This window comes from Dasypus novemcinctus, chromosome 26 (assembly GCF_030445035.2).
Source record: "Dasypus novemcinctus isolate mDasNov1 chromosome 26, mDasNov1.1.hap2, whole genome shotgun sequence".
NCBI classification, from domain to species: domain Eukaryota; kingdom Metazoa; phylum Chordata; class Mammalia; order Cingulata; family Dasypodidae; genus Dasypus; species Dasypus novemcinctus.
The window spans coordinates 45356588-45374731 of NC_080698.1; the positions used below are offsets into that span (position 1 = coordinate 45356588).

General features: G+C 38.6%; 1 protein-coding gene across 3 annotated transcripts in view; it reads left to right on the forward strand.

Moving 5' to 3' along the window:
- GRM7 (glutamate metabotropic receptor 7) overlaps nt 1–18144 on the forward strand; it is a 1023847-nt gene that overhangs the window by 716139 nt on the left and 289564 nt on the right. For all 3 annotated transcript variants that reach the window (XR_011647555.1, XM_058288955.2, XM_058288956.1), the window contains exon 7: nt 9666–9805. Coding sequence is in view for 2 of the 3 variants with exons in the window: in XM_058288955.2 (XP_058144938.1) it covers nt 9666–9805 (140 nt within the window). In the remaining variant the exon portion in view is untranslated. The remainder of the gene's footprint in view (nt 1–9665; nt 9806–18144) is intronic.

Below are 18144 nucleotides of genomic sequence, written 5' to 3' on the forward strand. Positions count from 1 at the left end.
TTCTGTAAACACCTCAGTAATAAGAATTGTTTAATGCTAAAATTACTTTACTGAAGTAGGATGAGAAACAAGATATTTGCACTGAGTGTATCTCCCATCAAGATTCCCCCCAAAGGGTGGAAGAAAGCTTTATATTGAGAAAAACTGGAAGATTGCACTTTAGCCAAGTGATCAAGGTTAAGTGAGCTATAATTAGACTTACCATCATTCTATGTCTCTGCAGAGGAAATACTGAAAAGGTCTCCATCTCCCTTATGAGATCTCTTGCCCCAAACGAATAAAATTGGGAATTATTAGAAAAAAATTTAGGGATAGTTTACAAAATACTGGCCCGAACACTGTAAAAGTCATGAGAAAACAGGAAAGACAGAAAAAGTATCCCAGATGAGAACAGGTTAAAGAGACATAATTATTAAATGCAATGTGGCAACCTCAATTTGTCCTGGACAAAACAAAGGGCATTAATGGAAACATGGAGGCATTTTAATAAAATGCTTGGATTAATAGTATCATATCTCCCCTATATTTTTTGTGTATCATTTATGTAATCTAAGTTTCTTTAAAAAGAAATTTAAAAATATAGTTAAAAAAAAAACCTTCCATCAATAGCATCACATGTTGAGAACAAAGTTTCTACTCAAAGCTGCCAATAAACATGTTTACAAAGAATTATATGTGACAGTAATGAGAATTAAAATTTTTATTAGAACCATTTTAGTCATACCATGCATATTAGTCAGCCAAAGGGGTGCTGATGCAAAATACCAGAAATGTGTTGGTTTTTATAAAGGGCATTTATTTGGAGTAGGAGTTTACAGATACCAGGCCATAAAGCATAAGTTACTTCCCTCACCAGAGTCTATTTGGAGCAAGATGACTGCCAACATCTGCAAGGGTTCAGGCTTCCTGGGTTCCTATGCCCCTGGGGCTTGCTTTATTCTTGCTTTAAGGTTCCTTCCTTCCTTGGGCTGGCTTCTCTTTCCTCTGCGTGCTGACTTCCCAGGGCTCCTGTTTAAGTCTTCAGCATCAAACTCTAAAATCAAAACTCCAACATTGAAAGCCCTCCACTCTGTTCTTCACTATGTCTTTTATCTGTGAGTCTCCACCCACCAAGGGCTGGGGACTCAACACCCTAATCATAACTCAGTCTTGCCCAGGTACAGATCAGATTACAAGCATAATCCAATATTTCTTTTTGGAATTCAACAATTATATCAAACTGCTGCACTCCACCCTCTGAATTCCAAATAGTCATTACAATATTCAAAAAAGCCTTAAATCAGTTACAATGCAGGTATTAAATCATATCATAATCAACTTAAAAAATACAGTTTGTCTTGGAGTAAAGCCCTGTCTACTATAGACCTCTGAAACTTACAAAACAATTCATCTGCTTCCAATACAAATGGACAGACATAGGATGAACATTTTCATTACAATAAGGAAAAATTGGGAGGGAGACACGAGTCACGGGTCCTCCACAATTCAGTAAACCTGCAGGACATCCTCCATTCGATTTCATTCTGAGAGTCATTCTTAAGATGATGGTTTCTTCTCCTTGGTGCCTTATAGGAACCCACCCTTTCTACATGCTTGCCCAATGGCCATTTTCTTGGTTCTACCCTCATCAAGCGTCTGGATGTTGATCAAGCTCCAGACCTCTCCCTTCAAGAGTGTTGGGGTGATTGCCACACCTCAATCTTTGGGTTAGAGTCTTAACCCCCCTAGTACAGTGATGTGAAAACAACATTCCCGTAACCTTTGGCATATAGGCTCAATCCTCTCGGAGCAATGAGTTGACCACCTGGCCTTCCCTAACCTTTGGGGGACAGGTCCACCCTTCTCAGACCTGTGGGGGTACTCACCTTAACCACCCTAATCCTTGAAGAGTGTGCTCTACCCTCCCTGCATCCTGGGGCAGCAAAACTTTCCCAGAATATCGGATAGGAACATCCACCCTCTTCAACTGCTGTGGCAAACTCACTCTCTCTGTGCACATGGGTGGGGGTCCTCTCTTGCCCCAAGGTGATGTTCTAATTCCAGATCTCAGCTACCATGGTTTTCCTCTTAAAGCTCTTTCTCCATCAGTCTCTCCTTTCCATGTTCCTTTTATTCCAGGCTGACAGTGGTTTTGTTCATACAGCTCTTTCAAAAAGTCTGTTCATTTAGCATGTAGGAAGCAGTGGTACAAGCCATCACATGGTAAGACGTTCCACAAGACTTTCCGACGTAACTGCGTCTTCGATCCTGATTTACAAATTCCAAGTTTAGTTAAGTCCTCCCAGATGAAAGTTTCACTTTTATCTGAGAGCTTGATCTCCAGAGGCTTAGAATTTCCAGAATCAGTTTCTGTTTTCTTTGTGCCCAGCAGTTCCATCCTCAGCATATCTCTCTCATCTAACATTTTGCTATAAGCTGTAAATAGAAGCCAAGCCGCATTCTCTGAGTTTACTTTGGAAATTTCTTCAGCTAAATGCCCAGGCTCACCATTTTCAAATTATGCCTTCCATACAACACCAGGAGTTAATCTTGCTAAGTTCTCTGCAACTTTAAAACGCAGATCACCTTTCTTCCAGTTTCCAATAATAGTTTCATCATTTACTTCTAAGGCATCATGAAAAGGCTCTTTAGCAGTCATAATGCTATCAACAGTTTCTTCAAAGCATTCTAGGCCTTTTCCATCAAGCATCTCACAATTCCTCCAAAAACATACCCCTTACCCATTTATAAAACCGTTCCAGCATTTCGGTAATTGCAAAAGCACTTCCCTACTCCTCAGTACCAAATTCTGTATTAGTAATCAGCCAAAGGGGTGCTGATGCAAAACACCAGAAATGAGTTGGTTTTTACAAAGGGTATTTATCTGGGGTAGGAGCCTACAGATATCAGGCCATAAAGCATAAGTTACTTCCCTCACCAAAGTCTATTTGGAGCAAGATGGCTGCCAACATCTGTGAGGGTTCAGGCTTCCTGGGTTCCTACGGTCCCGGAGCTTGCTTTTCTTTGGTTTCAAGTTTCCTTTCTTCCATGGGCTGACTTCTCTTTCCTCTACGTGCCAACTTCGCAGGGCTCCAGTTTAAGTCTTCAGCATCAAACTCCAAAATCAAAACTCCAACATTAAAAGCCCTTAACTTTGTTCTTCACCATGTCTTTTATCTGTGAGTCCCCACACCCTAATCATAACTCAGTCATGCCCAGGTACAGATCAGATTATAAGCATAATCCAATATTTCTTTTTGGAATTCATCAATTATATCAAACTGCTGTACCATGTAAATATATCACCTATTCAAAAAGAAGAAAATATAATTAAAAATAAATGACAACGGGGAGCAGGTGTAGCTCACTGGTTTGAGTGCCTACTTGCCATATATGAGGTCCTAGATTCAATCCCCAGTATCTATCAATCAATCAATAAGTAACAATGGGTTTCAATGGTTTAGCTAAAAAATACATGTTTATAAGTCTTTAAAATTTAATGCTTAAATTGCACAGCACTTGTATTTGGGTTGATGAAAAGTTTTGGTAATGGATAGTAGTGATGGTAGCACAACATTGTGAATGTAATTAACATCACTGAATTATATATTTGAATGTAGTTAAAAGGGGAACTTCTAGGTTATATATATGTTACTAGAATAAAAATATAAAGAAGATATATATAGTACAACTAAAAAATATAATATTATATCAGGGTCAATTTCCTAGTTTACCTAATTATGCTATGGGTCTCTGCTTGTGAATAACTGTAGTCCACTTACCAATCCATAATGCTGTATCAATCTTTCAGGATTATCAAGTATCAAAATGAAGAGACGCCATATCCAAGGTGGATTTCAGTAGTTTTCCAGTCAAGATGGAGAAAAAAAAGTTTATGTATAAAACCAAAAATAGTTTTACTTGAAATTGTCTTCTTCTTGTAGTTTCCTCCTGACTTTGCTACACAAATATTTATATATATGAATTGCATATATATACATATCCAAATACATGCTATTTTCCCAAAACCAAACAGGTAAAAATTTCATTATTTACCAAACACTAAGTTTTATTTACTGGAGTCAGTTTCTGGGCTTGGTATTCTGTCCCATGGATATGCCTGACCATTCTTATACTAGTGACAAAAATCATTTTGAGAAGTTTCTTGGTGCTTTGATTCTTTATTCAGATAATATCTGCAAACCTATTTCATCAAGATAGGCTTGTCCTCTGATGAATCAAAGTTGCTGAGCTTATGCAAATGCATGGATTACTTTTGGGAAATGATTACTATATGCCAGGAACCGTGCTAAGTGCTTTATGTGTTGGCTTATTTGATCTTAAAAACATCACAATGGTCTTTACTCTCATTCCCCCCCTCCTTTTTTTTTTACATATCAGGACACTGATTTACAGTGTCAGGATGCCGAAAGTCATATAGTTGGGTAGTGATGGTGATACTCTTGGAACCTGGGCATCTGATTACACAACCAGCTCTTGACTATTATTTCTAAGTGGCTGAGTTCCTGCATCCTCCCTCTGGCCCATCTTATGTTTGGCCACTCTGTGGGAGTTCACACCCAGGACAATTTTTTTCCTCTTTCTTTGTCATCATTGCAATCACATTCTGTGGTCAGCATTATCTCCTTTTCTCTGAAGACATCTTGCTCTGCCAAATGGCCAGCCAGGAAATTTCTGGATCCTAGGACATTGTAACATGCATTGAGAGCAGAAGTCAGTGGTTGTGTGAGGCAGAGACCTACCTGTGCTAGATTTAATTAGTGGATTCTATGTCAGTTGAAGTGAGCAACTGTTAAACTGATAAGTAACTTGAGATTTTTTTTCCCTCCATCAGTTTCCTGATTCTTAAATAAAGAAATCAAATCCTAGAGAGGGCAAACTATTAGTCCAAGATTTCAATGGCTAGGATATGGTAGTCAGGGCTAAAACCCAAATCTCCTTCTTTTTTTTTTTTTTTTTTTGCATGTTAAGGAGGATTTTGATTTTTCTTTCTCACAATAAGCTTGATTGTGTGTCTCTGTTACTTTAGCACAGCATTTGCTGTACTCATAGGAGTTTTGTTCCAAATGAGTAGAGTACAATTTAATGACTCTGACCTTCACATTTACCAAAGCATCAATTTAGGAAATGATGATAGTGTGTCCTAAGAATATTGCTACCGTTCCACCAAGTACTTAACCTTCTCTCAGGCACTAACTCAGAAAAGATGAATAATTTAGTCTTTATCACTCCCAGGCACTTTTTCCTGCTTCCCAAATAAATGCAATGTCCAGAGCCTATATTTGTTCTGGATATCTCTTTGTTGAACCATCTAACCACATGGTCATACTCATAGATGTAAATGTAACAGATTTGGATTCTTGAATATAAATCCATAGGCAATTTATATATAATGAAATGCCTAATCTGAAGTGTATCTTTACCAAGATTTACTAGTTTCCAGAAAACAAGTTGGGGTAGGTTATATTTTCTAAAGATGGCCGCATCAATGTACCTCATTCCACGTGCTCTTTGCATGATGTGACATTACGTTCCTCCATTGAGAGGTAACAACTATGTTCCTTCCCTTGAATCTGGGTGAAAGTATGAAGCTGGGTAACCTCTAAGGCATAAAAGGTGATGGGGCATCTGCCAGGACATTTGCATTTCAAACTCAGCTACCACACTGTGAGAAGTCAAGAAGCCACATGGAGAGGCCACATGTGGATGTTTTGGCTGTAGCCTGGCTGAGGTCCCAGCTTACAGCCAGCATCAACTGTCAGATGGGTGAGTGGGCAAGTCTTACACTGATTTCAACCATAGCCTTCAATTTGCATCGACCAATGTAAGTGGGGCAGAGACATGCCATGCTCACAAAATTGCCCTGCCCAAGCTACAGATCATGAGCAAAATAAATGTAGTCATTGTTTTTAAGTACAAAGAATTGGGGGTGGTTTGTTGAGGAGCAATAGATAACTGGAATATAAGTCAGTACAGAGTTTCTAGAATCTGCTCATAGAGTGTTAAAACGAGAAGACAAAAACTGTCAGGTAAGTGCTTTGACAGGTGACTATTTTGTCATTTGGGCAGTGAGGATTCCAAATCCCTCTCTGTCCAGGGAGAAATAAATTTCGTTCAGATATTCTCATCAAGGAGAGGTGATTTCAGATTTGAGTACATTCTGCCATTCATCCTCTCCTCTTTGAAACCCATCTTGTCAAACTGTCCTGTTTCCTTTACCTCGTTACCTGCATTCTCACTATAAGGTTTCCTGGAAATCTCTGTGGGTGTTCGCTTTCCCTTTGACAGCTTCTTTCTCTTCTCTGAACTACTTTGATCGTCTTAATCCCTCTCTTTCTCTTTCAGGTAGTTCAGGGGTGCTGTTAAAAATGAGTTTGTGGCAAAATCTGGAAAGAATAAGCCAGATGCCTTGTAGAATCCATCAAAAAGTTCAAAGCCATACAGTGTGCTGTTACAAGTCATCACTGAAAGTACTCAGCACTTCTGCCTTCATTTTTTAAAAAAACTCGAACTCTAATGAAAATGTAAAGGGCACAAGAATCATTTCTCCTAACAAAGATCGTAAGAAAGGAGAAAGATTGGGTAACATGTCCCATTCTGATGAATATTTAGCTGATGAGCTTGAAATCCTTGGGAGCCACAGGCCTCCAGTATGCTTCTCTCTCATCTCAAAGTCTATGAAAAGCTCAAGCCATGTTATTTAAGGAATAGAAGCTGTAGTACTATAGCAAAGCACAATGTGAATCCTAGTATTTGATGAAAGAAAGGAGAGGTGAATGTCTGAATAGTAATATCTTTCTGCAGAATGACAGGATTCTTATTATCGTGTTAATAACCTGCAAAATTCAGGTTTCATTTTTTTCTCTGTGTATACTTGGAAAGCTTACTGAAAAGAGGAATTCACTATTAAAAACCTTTTGTTTGTGGTTATTGTAAATGTTGGTTTTTCTCTTTTTTCTCCTTACATTTGAGAAGAGTTGTGTTGATTTCTAAACACTAAAGGATTAAAAGAGTTGTGTTATGATAAAGTAGGTGCATTTGTGGCCATGGGGATAATGTCTAGGTAAAACAGAAAAGAAACAAATTGAAATGTTTCCCCTGACCACACACAGTTTGAGTCATTGACTCTACTTGGTAGAACCAGAGAAATCCTGGAGATGAGTCCTCACTCCCAGAATGGGTTCTATCTAGCCTGCTGTTTGGAAAGTGAAAAATGTTTACCCTGATGGTGAAATTTAAATTAGACAGTGATTAGGAGAGACAACTTTGGTGAACTGGAAGAGACTAGGAGAGACAAGTTTGGTGCATTGGGAAGAATTTAGTCTGCAAATCCGAAAGGATGTGTTCTGGCCATGTGTGATATTAGCAAACAAAACAATAATAAAAGTAAAAGCAGTAAAAAGTAATTACTGTTTGTAGAGTATTATGTATAAAGCATGGAACTAAGCATTTTATATATGTTTTATTACATTTAATCCTCATCGCAACCCTATGAGACAGTATTATTAGTGAGACTTCAAAGTAGAGCAGGATTAAATAACTTGTTCAAGGCCACACATGCAGTAACAGGCGAACCTGGAGCCTTATCTATAGTCTAAGTGATTCTCAAATCCATTCCTGAGCACTATTCTGTTTTAATTAGCTGACCGGCCCTGGGCAAGTGATTTCCCCTCTCTGAACCTAAATATCCTTTCTCACCTAAAAAATGAGTTTGCTGTTTTGTGTCCTCAAATCTGCATTAGTTTCCTATTGCTGCTGCAAAAAAAAAAATGACCACAAACAGTGGCTGAAACAACACAAATTAATTTTCTTCCAGTTCTGCAGGTTGGAAGTCCCAGACAGGTCTCCTGGGTTAATGTCAAGGTGTTGGCAGGGCAAGTGCCTTCTGGAGGGCTAAGGGAGAGTCTGTTTCCTTGCCCTTTCTGCGTTCTGGGGACTGCCTGCATGCCTTAGTTCTGGACTCCTTCCTTGCATCACTCCAGCCTCTTCCCATCTTCCCAATCCCTGCGTCCTCCGGTGCCTCCTCCTGATTTCCTCTTGTAAGAACCCGTGATTACGTTGGGTCCTCTTGGATAAGCTGGGATCATCTGCCCATCTCAAGGCCCTTAATGTATTCACAGTTTCAAAGTCCTTTTAACCACATAAGGTAACATTCACAGATTCCAGGATTTATGGCACTAATTGGAAGGAGGGCGCTCTTCCGCCTACCACAAGCTGATGTTTTTTCCCTTTGTGATGCCATTAAAGCCAGTGACAAATTGTCTGTAGGATGGTGTGGAATTCTTTTACTAGTCCTCAATGCTTCCTATAATGCCGATACCCTCTTCCAGGAGGGTCCCACATATTATCCTTCCTTCACTTTTCGTGTGCGTAGAGTGACAGTGTGAGTGGGACCCCTCTCAACATCTTGCCTTCTTCTGCTTCCTAAGCCGTTGTCAGCTTTAAAAAAACAAACAAAAACATTTTAAAGTATACTTTCTCCTATCCAGTTAAGATATTTTATCTTTTTTTTTTCTTTCATCTGTGTGCTTAATGAAACAATCATGTTGGACCAATTTCTGCAGATGCTGACGACTTTGCTAACCAGATGCAAGCTCTGCCACCACGGGTGTATTAAGCTTATTACAGGGAGCAATTCCCAAAAGTGCTTCATGCTCATTGCCTAAGATTGAAATAAAGGAAAAGAAGTAGAATTTACTTTGTTTTTTGATGATTCTTTTTCAGCTTTTAAATGACCTGTAAATTTCCTTGTAAATGACAGGAATTAGTGCATTTATTCTGGGTAGAATTATTAATACAGTCTTAACCTATAAGCAGGTGATAGTCATATACCTTGGGAGGTCCGGTATTTTTCCTTTTTAGAAAGAACCATGAGGAAAATAGCACCCAGTTACAGAACTTTAGGTGATTGCTTTGTAAATGTTACTGAAACCAACCAAAATTCGTCTTTCATGGTTTGTCAGTTGCTTGGTGTGCTGTAAAGAACTTTAATTCGTATCTAACTTTCAAATATCAAATGATGTATTAGTTTTTAAAAATTGACTTCGGTGTCTAATTCTGCTAAAATAATTTACCTCATAAGATTGCCTCTTCAAGAAGACCCAAACTGGAGGGTGAAAGAGAAACCAGTAGTTATTGAATACCAGCTGATGAGAATCAGCAAAAAGAAAAAGAAAACATTTAAAATACAACCAGTATCTAAGTACATATCTAAGTAAACTTTTTTGGCTTGTTTTCCAATTCCCCTACATTCCCACTTATTTATTATATTTGAAATGTTCTTCACTGGTCACGGTTAAGTGTCAGGTAGAAACTAAAATAATAAAAATATTGAGACTGTCTCTGAAAAAATAAGAAATTGAGTTTTTATTCTCCGTAAGTGAATATATATTTGAAAAGAACATTAAGAAATATTGAGAAATACAGAGAATTATTCAAAGGGGAGGCAGATTGCCTCCCACCTTCTTTAATTAACATCCACAAGCCATAACGATTACTTGGCTGAGTTTCAGGGACCATTTTTGGGGTCCCATTAAACAGTGGGTATATATGCTGCCTTGCCCATTAGCAGTTCTCCAGACTGTCACCATGGAATGAGCAATAAAGGAAATGCTGCTTAACTCTAAAATTTGCCTTTTTTTTTTTTTTTTTTTTGCCTTCCTCAGGTAGTGCTGGTACCCCTGTAATGTTTAACAAGAATGGAGATGCACCTGGACGTTATGACATCTTTCAGTACCAGACAACAAATACCACCAACCCTGGTTACCGTCTGATTGGACAGTGGACAGATGAACTTCAGCTCAATGTGAGTTCTACTTGTTCCTTTTCTTCCTTTTGGAATGACTGAGCAGACTTTCACTTTGCTTAGATTGGCATCTGTTGATTTATATGTCTCCGTGCATATACAAGGAAATAGGCAACTTGTTATAAATGTCGATGTAAGCTGATACCCAATAATAATAATACAGTAATGGCTATGAAGAGGATGATGATGATGATAGGAAATGTCTATTGAATTTGTGCTAGACATTATATTCAGCATTTCATGAGGATTATCTTATGAAATTAGACTTAATCCTGATACCAGTCCTAGGACAAGAATATTGAGGCTGAGATTGCTTAACAAACAAATTACCAGCAATATGTGACATGATATTTCTCTTGGTCAGACTTTTCTTCCTTCTTTCCTTTCTACCTTCCTTTATTTCTTCCTTTCCTATTTGGTGGTAGTGTTGGTTTTGCACATGTATTTTCTTTCCTTTCTACTTTCCTTTATTTCTTCCTTTCCTATTTGGTGGTAGGGTTGGTTTTACACATGTATTTTCATGAATCACTTTGGTTTAAGCTGAGATGTCTGACTTCTTCCTCTGTTAGCCATTTCCATAACCCCTCCAGTTTCCTACAAACTGTGACCTTGATAGAGCAGCCACTCTCTTGTGCAAGGTTATGTCAAGACCAGTGAAGGACCATTACGATCTCATCAATAGTTGGACACAGGTTTACTTTACTTGTTGCCTCAAGGACCAGAAGAGCTGTGGGACATTTCAGCAGGAGGAATCCGGGATGGCACTTACTTGGGTGGGGTGATTCTTAGGTGGTTTAGAGAATGAGGTGCCATTTTGGAGTTGGGTATTCTTAGGAAGTAAAGGTAATTTGATGATTATGTGTCATGATTTTTTACCAGGAGATGGAGGTTAAAAGCTAGCCTAAGTTAAAGGTGCCATCAGCCAAGAGAGGATAGACAGTTACATGAACTGGAAGACAAAGATGTTTAGTTATTTTTTGTGTTTGCCAACTATCCTCCTATCTGTCTCATTTCAAACATGGTGATGGCACAGTATCCTTATTTTTGTCTTGTCCCACTTCAGTCACCACGTGGCCTTGCTGGATTTTCATTTATATAGAAGTTGTTTAGGTTCTCTTTGGAACACAGTTGCCTAGCTGTTAAGTGACAACTGTCAGGGCCTTTTTATTTTTATTTTTTTACTTTTTTAATATGTCATATTGAACATTCAGTAGTGTGTATCTAGTAGTACTAGTAAGAACCTAAATTTGTAATCATTGTTTGTTTAAATCAGGGTTTTTTAACAAGGGGCCGAAGACCTTGGATTGAAATTCCAAAAAATGTTATTCTTGTGGTGACATGTTGGTGTGAGTGTGATATATTTATTAACTAATACACAGTATAGTGTGGACTCAGTAAGGGGTCCATGATTTTCACCTGACTGACAAAGGGGTCCATGGAACAAAAAAAAGATTAAGTACCCCTGGTTTAAATGAACATACCAATCTTCCCAGTTCTACAAAAGTACCTGGAAATCATAGTATACACACATACAGACGATATTCTGTTGTCCAGAGAGGGACCTACCTTAGCAAATTTCCTCTAATATATCCTTTAATACTGGAAATCATGTCATGAGCCTTTATCAGTCCATACCTTTGGAGGGGTGTTTTGTAAATGATAGAGAATAAGGTTTGTTGAGAATGAAATACAGACTCATGTCTCAGTGGGCTGCTGTTTTGATCAAGATTTCTAAGAAGAAAGAAAAATGTGTAGAGGGAGTGGCGAAACTCCCACTGCTGTTTTGATCAAGATTTCTAAGAAGGAAGGATTGTGTATAGAGGGAAGGTGAAACTCCTACAGGACAGTTTGCCTCATTTGCTTACTTCCCCTGGCCCAACTCTGCTTGTACCTATCCAGTTCTCCCTCTCATGAAGCCCACTATCTAAATAGCTGACTCTACAATTGGAACCAAGGGATTAGGGTCTGGCATCCAAGAATGGAGCTAGGCAGCAAATGTCATCTATATCAGAGAGAAGTGCTAAGGCCAAAACCAAAGATGCTGAAGCTGGGTTTGAACTTAAGGTACACTAAACCTGCAACTAAAAAAAGAAAATAAAAGAAAAACAAAAAATCAGGTAAATCCAAAAAGTGGTTATCAGACATGGAATCAAAGGAGTATAACATGGTTAATCTATCCAAAGTGTGATTTTATTGGGTGCTGCCTATCTGATAAAAAGATAGGACTAAAGGTCCTCTCTTTTGTATGTCTGTCAAGAGTCCTTGTCTGTGATATACATGTGAAGCGCTCAGGGCTTTTTGTAGGACCCTGGAAAACAAACAGCTGCCTTACTTTTTTCTAGCATAAACCCTTGCATCAATGTTGAATTTCTGACATTTGTAATTTGTTCACATTCTTGAGAATTCTCAACTGGTATTGTCTTAGTTTGTCAGGCTGCTAAGGACAAATACCACGCAATGGGCTGACTTGAACAACAGGAAGGTATTGGTTTGTGGTTTCAGAGGCCAGAAGTCCAAATTAAGGGCACTGGAAGAAACCTTGCTTCCTTCTGGGGTCAGTAGTGTGGTTGGCCGGCACTCCTTGGGTACCTTGGCTTTCCCATTACATGGCGATGTCTTCCCCTTTCTCTGCTGGGTTCATGCTGACTTCCAGCTTCCAGCTACTCCCTGTGGTTTCCTATCCTCTATGTCTGAATTTCTTCTGCTTATAAAGGCTCCAGTAACCCTGGATTAAGGCCCAACTGCATACTTAGGCAAAATATACATCTTCAAGTGATCCTGTGTACAATGGGTTCACACAGACAGACAGGAATCTATATCAAAACCAAGCATATGTCAAATTGGAGTACATAGTTCAGTCCATCATAGACATTTACCATCTTAATAAATTACCTGGGAGTTTTAAAGCATACTATTTTTAAGAACCAATATAAACATTGATTTTATTTTCCTTTCTTTAGCTTGTATTTTATCCTTCCTAAGAAGTGTATTTGATTAGTTCTTCAACAATTATCTTTTAAGCCAGCAATGTGAGGAGTATTTCTGGGCAGGGTGAGGTTATAAGAGACAAAAGAAGCAGGTCAGAAGACTGATATAGTGATGGTATAATCAATAAGGGGAAGAAGTGGTATGAGAAGTTTAATTTTATTTGAATTGCATTTGAAAGCTGTTAAGAGATATTAAACAAGGGAGTGACTGGTTCAAGATTAGGAATAAAAATTACTTATACTATTGAATACATAATGAATTGAATTGGGCAGAAGTGGGAAGAGAAAGACAAATAAAGAGGGTGTTGTGTTTTTCTAGCTAGAGCAGGTTGCTTAGAGAGGTGATTATCAAACTTCAGTGAGGATCAGAGCCATCTGGAGGGCTTGGAGAAACACAGATTTCTGGGTTTCATCTCCAGAGTTTGTGATTTAGATGGTCTTCTTGAAGGGGTCAGGGTGGGATGGGCAAACACTTGCCCTTCTAAATCATCTCTTAGATGGGCAATGGAGATTGCAATGGAGATGCTAATGGGACTTTAAGAACCAATGGCTTAAGGAAGTACGGTAATTGTGGAGATGGAGGAAAGTGAATGGAAATAAAATATATATGGACACAAGGATTTTGAAGGAAGAACATAATTTATTGATGGATTCAGTACTGGGTTTGAGGGAAAATAAATATCAAGGGTGAATCCCATATTTATTGCTTGAGAAGCTATGTGGATAATGGCAGTACTTGAGAGGAGAAGGACTTCTGGGAGTGGGAGGGGGAAATCCAAGAATCCTAACTTACACTACTTAACTACATGATAGGCAAAGTGAAATGGATTTAAGTCTGAAACTCAGGAAGGAGTTTTGGCTAGAGTTGTAAAAACATGAGTTGTTAACCTATGAATTGTCTTTTAAGAAAGAAGAATAGAAAAGAACAGCAGAGGACACAAGGCCATGAAAACCTCATGGAAAAATGATACAGTTTTCTTCCAATGACCGTAAATAGTGCCCAATTTTTAAAATCCATTTAATTTGCTTAGAAGTTTAGACAGACCATGTAGTTTGAATTTTATTTTTGCTTATGGAAGCTAGACTAGGAGAATAATCTGGACTTGGCATTAAGTGGGAACTTTTTTTTAAAGATTTATTTTTGTTTATTTCTCCCCATCCCCCCTCTTGTTTGCACATGCTGTTGGCTCCCTTTCTGTTGTCATCATTTTTTTTTCAGGAGGCACTGATAATCAAACATGGACCTCCCATGTGGGAGGGGGGACCCCAATCTCTTGAGCTACCTCCATTCCACTCCCAAGGGAACTTTTTCTTTTTATTCTGTGGCATGATGAGAAGAGTGTGTTAATAAGAGTATACTGAAACACCCAAATCCTCATGTAGGTGTAGTGATTTACTCTTGGTATTTTATAAAACCTAAAGATATGAAAGACTTAGTCATGAGCTGGGGCATCTTTTGACAGATGAGTGGCAGGATTAATTTGACTGGTGTGGTCACTCACATAACAGGTCTGCATATGAGGCCACCCTGTTGGCACTTGTAGGATATTGCTAAATTGAACTTCATGTTCAGAAGAAAAGAGAGATAAAGAAGTGGAGGGAGGTGAACTTGGCCCAATGGATAGGGCGTCTACCTACCATACAGGAGGTCTGCGGTTCAAACCCCATGCCTCCCTGACATGTGTGGAGCTGGCCCATGTGCAGTGCTGATGTGTGCAAGGAGTGTCCTGCCACACAGTGTCCTGTCACCCACGTAGGGGAGCCCCCCACACAAGGAGTGCATCCCATAAGGAGAGCTGCCCAGTACGGAAGAAAGTACAGCCTGCCCAAAAATGGCACCGCACACACGGAGAGTTGACACAACAAGATGATGCAACAAAAAGAAACACAGATTCCCACTGCCACTGATAAGGATAGAAGCAGTCACAGAAGAACACACAGTGAATGGACACAGAAAGCAGACAACTGGGGGGGGGGGCAGGAAGGGGAGAGAAATAAATAAAATCTTAAAAAAAAAAAAAAAAGTGGAAAGTGTGGTATCCAAAGGGCACTCCATCCCTCTCACCACAGATCCAGCAATGGTTGGATCTGCCCATGAAATTCCTTGGCTCTACGTAGCAGTTTGATACTATTGATGAATTCCAAAAAGAAATATTGGATTATGTTTGTAAACTGGTCTTTTCCTCTGGGCATATTGATATTATATTGGATTGTGTCAGTAGGGTGTTGAGTACCCGCTCCTTGGTGGGTGGGGACTCACAGATAAAAGACATGGCAAAGGACAGAGTTGAGGGTTTTTGATGTTGGAGTTTGATGCTGAAGCCTTAAGCTGGAGCCTCAGGAAGTAAACACACAGAGGAAGAGAAGCCAGCCCTAGGAAAGGAGAAACCCAGGAAGACTGAACCCTCACAGACGTCGGCAGCCATCTTGCTACAACACATGAAAATAGACTTTGGTGAGAGAAGTAACTTATGCTCTATGACCTGGTATCTGTAAGCTCCTACCCCAAATAAATACCCTTTATAAAAACCAACCAGTTTCTGGTATTTTACATCAGTACGCCTTTGGCTGACTAATACAGTATTTTTGAGATTAAGTTCAAAGTTCTAGGGGAGTGGATTTTGGACAAATTTACTTTGTTGGTTTACTTTCCTCTACTTCTGGTACAGAGAACAAAACAAACCATTTTAAGTACTGAGTGTGCTTCTAGTCATTTATAAAGACTTAGGGGTGCTCTTTCAATACCCAGGGTGATCACTTCTAGCAAATGAAATTTTCTGGAGAGCTTTCTCTGTGGCCAGCAATTGCAAATGAGTTTCTAAACCAAGAAATCAGAGTTTCAGATTCCCAGAATCCCAGATCAGTAGACCAGACAGTTCTGCCATTCTGTATCCCATTCTCTGGAATTTGGGTGCCTCCCAATGTGTCTTCTTTTATTAAATGCCTCATGTACCCTCACTACTCAGTTCCACACCCTCTCTCTTTTCTGTACTCTCATAGAAAACTGCACAATTAGCTCTTAGGACATTCTGCATGGACAAGAATTCTGTAGAAGGGAAATACAGCAAAGTAATTTACCCTTCCAATTGCAGCTCCTATAGAAATGAACCTGCTTTTTATTTTTTCAGGTTTGTATTTTATGCAGAAATTCCATAAAACTTCCTTCCTTGGGAGAAGGAAGAAAAGAGATAATGAAACAAATATCCACTGGTCATTTCCAATGTGTCAGGCAGGATGATGATAGTGTATGGAGATGGAGATAAACAGGAGCCAGGTCCCTGCCTTCCAGATGAGCAGATGGATTGAGAAAGGGTTCTCTAAGTGTTTCTGAAAGATTCAGATGAGGCTCTGGCTTAGGGAAACTACCAAAGGTTATATCTGAGCTGGAATTTAAAAGATAAGAAGTGGTTCCCCAAGTGGACAGAGGAATAAAAATGTTTTTAGAAAAATAACGGAGTACTATTCAAAAATTGGCATTTGAGAATATGTCAGGAGAAAAGAAATGGATGCTTTTTAAAAATCTAGATTTGTGTTGGGAAGTAAACTTTATTCGTGTTTATGTGTGATAGAAAAAAATGTGAGTTTTGTCATCATCTTTCAATTATCTGATATGCCCAAAATGTTCAAGTAACTGAAATTCTTTAAAATACCAAATTGTTAATTAAAGTGAAAAACAAAACAAAACAAAGCACCTCTTCGTAATGGGTGGCTTCCTATAGTGAATGGCACTTCAAGTAGAAGAAAGTGAATGAATATTACTTAACGTTTTCTGGATGATTCAAGTTCTTGTAAACCTCAGTCATCTACCATTGTGGAGGATATTCCAATTTTGTGGTCTTTTATGCTACTGGGGCTTTATTAGTATTCTCTGCATTTTACTTCCCTGCTGAACATAAACCTTCCACCTGGCAGCTGAGAGCTCCTTGAGAGCAGAATCCATGTTTTAGTCATTGTTTTACACATAGCAGGTGTATGCTGTTTTGTCAATGCTTTAAAAATTGTAGTTACATAGAACCAATCATGAACATGTACTTCTTTTCCTGGCGATTATTAACTGTAGCCAGCAATCAGGATTCCTTCTTCTGGGAAGAGCTCCTCAATTTCCTTTGCCAAGTGATTTGCCTGGGAAGCTGTCAAATCCAGGGGTGGGACTTGATTAAGCCTAAGCCAATCACTGTGGCTGTAATGATAGGGATGCACACCAAATTAAGCCTGTCCAATCAGGACAAACCACTGGACTTCTGGAGGCAGCGCTGGTATGCTATGCACTCTTCTTGGATGCCAGTGCACAGCCATAAACCTTTGGAAGCAGCTCAGAGTAGTTTTGAGGCCACAGTGGAGGAGCTCCTGGAACATAGGTTCAAAACTTGGACAGAGAACGGAGGTCTAGGTCACACTGTTTGAGCCTAAGAAATGCTTGCCTGAATCATTTATAATGATGTCTGGATTGTTCAGCTATCAATAAATTAAAGCAATTTTCCTCACATATTTAATCTGTATTTAAAATCTCATTCACCTTGATAGTCAAAAACAAACAAACAAACAAAAGTTTGGTTTTATGTTCCCAAATTGGAAGTGAAAAAAGTGTCACTCTACACTTAATAAGCAGGCTTTTTCCAAATTTACTAAGCTGAGAAAATTTTAATTTTAAAAGTTGTGATTTTGTTAAATATTGAATCTTTCATACAGGTTAGCATTTTGGCTCTGACAAACATTTATCAAAGGCATTAAAGAAAATGCTGAAAACAAAAATCAAAACAACACCCCCCACCAAAAAAACCCCACCAGTTGATTGCCAGAGTCACTTTTTTATCAAATTGTATTTCCCAAATTCACTACTTATTTATACCTGCCTATAAAACTACTAATCACTCTATTGTTTCATAATTGCAAGAGTAAAAATGTTTTTGAAATTGAATCACACTCAGAATTTATAATGTATTGCATGAGACGGGATAATAGCTGTAATCATAGCATTGTTGACAAAGAAAAATAGACATACACTGTCAAACTTTAGTACTTCATCAAGTTCCATTTGAAGGATTCAGTTTATGAAATCACCTTATTGCCCATCATAATTAATAGCTCTCTTCTTATAATTTATAACTTTGTTATTAGTAATTAGGAGTGCAGGCTCTGAAGCAGATTTGATTGAATGGATTTGAATCTCAGCTCTACCATTTATTAACCGTGAAGTGGGATTATAATATTATCTATGGTGTAGGGTTAATGTTAGAATTAAATATACTAATACATGTTCAGTAGTTAAAACAGTGCCTGGTACCAAGTGTATGTTCAATAAAACTTAGCTACTAAAAACAAAAATAATAATTTAACGTCCTATGTTTATTA